Genomic DNA, 5,910 nt, shown 5'->3' with positions numbered 1-5,910 from the left:
GGCTTTCCAGAGACAAGTCCCTACTTGGGAGCGGCTACGTATGCTGTGTTTTTGGCAAATTGTAGTCGGTGAGTTTACTATTTTATACTACTTCTGTGATATTACTACTACTTCTACTTCCTGTTATCTTCTTCATCATCGTCTTTTTCACCAGTAGAAACAGGCGGTTGTTGATCACGTGACTTCCGTGATGCGAAAAAAGTGTTTCCATTGCAGTTTTGCGAAAAACACCAATTTTGATACAGCCGAAAAACCACCTCATCCTAGTGCAAAAACATTTTGTCAAAAAACATAATTTTTTTGAAATTGACCTGTTTCCATTGAGCAAATATATTTTTGAAAGTCTAATTTGTGCATTTTCATGGTCAATGGAAACACAGCTAATGTTACCTTTCCAAAAATGCATTCATGTTTATTACAAAAATTTGATGTAACAGGCACTTTAAATGTCAAAAAGAAGGACTTAAACGCAGAATATGACAACTTTAAAAATATTTAATTTGGTATTTTGGATACAACAAATGCTCAATTAATTATAACAACCAGTCATTGGAGTAGGTAGCACAATATAGAGATTAAATGAGGGTTTATGGCCACACATTATGGGACTCACTCTCGTTACAGTTGTCTTATCTGTGCAGGGGAAAATTAGGATTTGTTTCCATGTTCAATGGAAGTAACTGCTTTGGGTCTTTAACTATATCAGACTTTTATAACAAGACAGAATCTTACCAGTCTTATCCTAAACCTAAAAAATTATGATCAACAAAATAAAAGCATAAAAATAAAAACTGGCATGTAGGCATGTAAACACATGTAAAAACATGAATTTAATAGTTACCTCCAAGTGTTGTAGAAAAGCAAGGGGATGTTAAGGCCCACAGTGAGCCACTCCTGGGCACACAGGAACATTATGCAGAACAGACCATGGATGGAGTACTCTGGCAGCACCAACTGAAAGGCACAAACAGAAGGAACAGTTTTAGTTTATTTATAAAGGAAATCTTTTTATAGGAACAGTTGTTTTCCATTGTTTGTCTCTTTGACTTTGGTCAAACAAGCCACCAAGATGGTATTGGTGTGTGTTTCTTGTCATCTGTCTGTGTACAGATTGTTTGTTTTAGCTCTATTTTGTACATTTACTGAAAAACTGAAACTACTGCTGTAACTATTGCCAAGCACTTACAGATATTCTACTTGCTACTCAAAATGTGACACATACATTTTACACCCCTCTACTTATTTAGGAATTTCATCATCACAGTCAATTTAATTAATCATTTTTCTGCATCTCAAAATAATTTCTGACCGTGCAGAGAGGAGAATCTCACATGCACAAGTCTCTCACGTTTTGACCTGAGCTTGGAGTGAGATTTCGAGCTGCTGAACACTGTTGCCAACTCCTCAGTAAGAAAAGTTGCTTTTGTCGTCCTAAAAGCTGCTAAATAACATGATCGTCCAATTTACATATTTGGGTTTTTGCCAAAAATTGTGGTCAGGGCTGTATGGTATTTAATGTAGGAAAAAACAGTGTTTAAAATCACTCTGGTGGGGGGTTTGGGGGTCCTCCCCCAGAAAATTTTGAATGAAGTAGATGCCATTTCCTGCATTCTGGTGTATTTTAACAGGTTGTTAAACAGATTTTTACACATGTAAACACTTGTTGAGTATTCCATAGATCAAGTGGAAGGGGTTCTCAAACATTTTGGGTCTGGGGACCCCTTACAAGAGTGAAAAATTTTCATGGACCCCCTCATAAAACCCATGCTGTTTTAAAAATAATTTACTGTCATTTTAATCCCTGACGTCATTTGCTGTCATTTGTTGCTGCGGCTTCAGGAGTAGACTAGCTGAGAGTATTTATTTATTTATTTATTTATTTATTTATTTATTTATTTATTTATTTATTAAAAACAAAAGACCATTTAAAAATCAAAGTCAATTATTGGATGAAAACGGGTAAAAAAGAAGAAGAAAAAATATATCTGCCCCTTTTAAAAAACTTTCTCCAAGCACTAACATCATGTAAGGTCTTTGTTCTAATTTTTGACCTGCAGCCCTGCTTTAAAAATAGCCAGGTTATCCCTTTATTTAACATCATTCTGATGCTGATCCAACTCTTTGCAGGTGATGTGTGCACATGCAGCGTATCCTCGTGAGATTTTTTTTAAATCTATGATAAAAACATCATTCGTATGCAGAACAGGTGGAAAGGTTTGGTCTGAACTGGGGTCTTGTCTCACGCTGCTGCAACTTTTTTATAACATCGTGCAGCGCGGATGGGTGATTGACAGGAGTGATCGGCTCTGACTGCAGCATGCACGTGTGCAGGACTCCCATATGCAGGAATAAAAACACAAAAATAGGCAGAGATGGATTTTTTAGGCAAAGTGAGTGGTTCATCTGACCAGGTCTGTCCAACCAGAGAGATAAACATTGAGCTGCACATTCGATCTTTATCAAAAATATATGTGTGTGCGCATTTGTGCACGTGTGTGTTTTAGAGTGAGAAATGCAAAGTGTGGCGTGTGCACGTCCTGAAATGCGTGTGTCTTACGGTCAATGCGTGAGACTTGAGAGCCCTGCATGCAGGACATTTTTGTGTCTGTTTCCATATTAGAATGTGAGTGTGTCAGGGGAGGAGTAGGACCCACACTTCTCTTTGTTTCTTGGGATGTATGAGGGAAAAGAGCACAGAAACCGGCATGTGCACAGTTTAATAAGTCTGAAAATTTCTGTGCATATGTATTCTCCTTATTTTGCCCCTACATCAACTTTCATTTTGAAAATTAAATGAGGCCCCAGGTCAGTTTATTGACCAATGACATATTAATTAATTTATTCACCATTTTTATTAAGAACTTAACACTGAGGTAGAACCCATTCAATTACAGGAAGTGAACATTTACAAAATGAGGAAGAGACAAATTTGTCTTTAATATTTCATTACAAAAATCATTTGAATCAAAAATATAATAATCAATAACTGAATTGAGAACACTGTAAAAGATTTAAGAGACTTTAAACCACTTGTCAACAGTCACAGCCCAGTAAAGTGCTACCTTAAGGGGGTAGTGGTCACCTTAAGGAGGAATAAACAGTTCCACCTCTCTTTGACACTGGTCTCAGAAGACCTCCCTCAAAGAGACATTTTATTTTCCTTAATCAAGATAATAAACAAACTAATAATGTTCTTTATATTTTTGATTTATATTTTCTTTTAACTGAGTTATTGCAATTTGATAAATCAAAGAAATGATATCAAAGTTACATAATGAAAAGAATGACAGCCTATCGTCTTGCATTATAATTTAGAAAAAAGAAAAAAAAACACAAAAAGAACATTGTTCCAATGTTTTTTTTATGCAAATCTTTGTTTTACTTAACTGTTATCCGACAGTAATGTGATGGTGTTTCTCTGTTTTTATTTCTTCTTTAACTAAATTGATCACTATACAGTAGTTTAGTTTACTATGTTTTACTATGAAATACAAATAGTCATTTGTGCCTGAATCTTAGACAACGATCTTGTTTTATTTTAGTTTAAATAATTCACTTCTCAGTATTTCAGCAAAAACCTAGTTCCTTGTCATTTAGTATTAGTCCTGCCAAAGGACTGAGAACAGCATGGCCTGACCTTGTTTTGTCTACATTAAAGTGTAGATATTCACAATTTTGTTTACCAGACTTATGGCAACGGTATTTTCTTAGACTAAACTTCTAATCCACCTGTTTTCTGACCCCTAAAGTAGAGGGTGTGTCCTTATTAACTTTTTCTGTAGTAACTAACTCAGGGAAAACACTCCTCAGACACCATCTCCATTACCAAATGAAGAAAAGCTGTTTTTTTACGCAGAGGAATCAGCGCTTTGCGATAAGATCTGAACTGAGGTGCCAATGAGCAGATCTTAGCCGCAAGCTCATGATACCATCAGTCATGACCAAACAACCAGCTCAAACTATTTGATTACCCAAGAATTTGCTGGAATGGTAATGGGTGTAACATGAGGCATCTGGTTTTCAAACATCTCTCATTCTACTAGACCAGGGGTACCCAAATGTTTGCCCCAAGAGGGCCAAAATGAAAATCTGTCCAAGGGCTGTGTACCAAATTTAATAACATAAAACCTGAAATGCAAATACCTTTTTAAGTAAAGTCATTTTCTCATGATTAGGCAAGCAGCCAGTGCAGTGTCTCACAATTCAGTGCACTTGGAGCAATGTACCCTCAGGCAGCAAAGGCTCAGTCATCAGACTGAGAAATGTGTCTCTTTTTTGTGCACATTTCGTGGTAAATCCAGATTCAGCATAGACATTTTGGTTAGACGATTTCCATCCAATTTGTCATCTTCTTTCAAGATTGGCAAGAATGGGGCATGGGGGGTAACAGGTCCCAGGGGTAAACCAAATCAACCCTTACTCCAGATCCCCCTGGAGGATCCCAACAGTTTCCCAAGCCACAGAGAATATATAATAGAACCCTAGGTTATCTTCACAGTTTGACAAGTCTGGAAAAACTCCAGAGGGAGGCATCCTAATCACACATCCAAATGACATGAGATGACTCCTTTCAATGCCTAGGATCAGTATATCTACCGGTACTCGGAGCTCCCCCAGAGATTATCTTCCTACATCTCAGGCTGAGTCCAGGAAGTCCTGGGATCCTGTGCTCTTGATCATGATCTGTACCTCATAAAATCGACTCACGGCTTGTTCAGACTTAAGTTATGTAAATGCACATTTAGGCTGTTTAGGTGATCATATCCTGCATAAATTGGGTACACAAGGGCAAAACAAGGTTTAAATTCTGCTAAAGATAATCAGGACTACATGCTGTCTACAACTAGACTACAATCATCTTTCCACTAAGAAGGCAAAGCAGAAAAATTAAATAAGCACAAGTTTTGTTGCAACATGATGCTATGTAGACAATATTTTTCTAAAACCAATATGGTACTGGGCTTGGGTTATAAGACCAGTTGCACACCCAAATTTGCAAGAAACTAAGCAGATTTTTAGTGTTTGTGACCAGCGGGCAATGCCGCTTCATTTTGAACAGCCTATTTTTGAAACACATCACCATTATCGCTGCATATTGTTGAGAATGTGTTTTGTCTGTTTTGTTCATGTCGCTCTCGTGTGTCTTCTCAGTGTAYTTACCACTCATCCTTCCTCAGTCTGTTTTCTACGTCACTCATTGTATTGTAAGAAAATATGTGTTGTTCAAAATGGTATGTCCGCATGAACAGGATTCAGCTGGATTTCTTGTTAAAAACTTTATTTTCAGTCCTCTGACTCCAATCAGGTTCATTCAGCTCTCAGCAGCACAGGCCTCAGTGTACAACCTTGGGCCAAACCAAAACAAACACGGGAGCTCTGCTCTGAGAAGACACTCTGCACAACACTGACAACTTCTTTCTACTATAATAATGAATTGAGCTTATAATGTTCATCCCTTCCTGGTTACACCCCAGAGGTGTTACCTTTTACGTCAGAATGTCACTCAGTTTTGTTTAGGCTAAGAGAAAGAACACATGATAACACACATACACCAACTCTTTGTCTGTTTTAACCTTACAGACTGAAACGATCAGAAAGTATAAAATAAAAAAAAACTGTATCTAATATTCAATTAATCAGTTACAAAATTTCTTCAATCCCTCTCTTGACATATATAAAATATGTCAAAACTATAAGAAATTTTATGAAAACTTTATAAAGAGAAGTTATAACATCTGTTGTCACATCAGGATATTTCTTTTTTTTTTATTGATGGCCTCCCTTCTCCCCCTATAGCCATCCTCTCCTCACCATTATTATGTTTTTTTTTAATATGAGAAAAAGAAGAAAAAAGAAAAAAGTGAAATGCGATGAGAGAGTGAAAAAGAGATTAGAAGATATGTAAAATAT

General features: G+C 36.7%; 1 protein-coding gene across 4 annotated transcripts in view; it reads right to left on the bottom strand.

Moving 5' to 3' along the window:
• Positions 1–5,910, bottom strand: part of cnih3 (cornichon family AMPA receptor auxiliary protein 3) — a 47,995-nt gene that overhangs the window by 21,577 nt on the left and 20,508 nt on the right. For all 4 annotated transcript variants that reach the window (XR_001311456.1, XM_014023033.1, XM_014023035.1 and 1 more), the window contains exon 4: positions 842–954. Coding sequence is in view for 3 of the 4 variants with exons in the window: in XM_014023033.1 (XP_013878487.1) it covers positions 842–954 (113 nt within the window). In the remaining variant the exon portion in view is untranslated. The remainder of the gene's footprint in view (positions 1–841; positions 955–5,910) is intronic.

Source organism: Austrofundulus limnaeus, unplaced genomic scaffold (genome assembly GCF_001266775.1).
Source record: "Austrofundulus limnaeus strain Quisiro unplaced genomic scaffold, Austrofundulus_limnaeus-1.0 Scaffold354, whole genome shotgun sequence".
In the NCBI taxonomy this organism is placed as follows: domain Eukaryota; kingdom Metazoa; phylum Chordata; class Actinopteri; order Cyprinodontiformes; family Rivulidae; genus Austrofundulus; species Austrofundulus limnaeus.
Note: the sequence above shows the minus strand (reverse complement) of the source record. Positions and strands in the feature narration are given on the sequence as shown.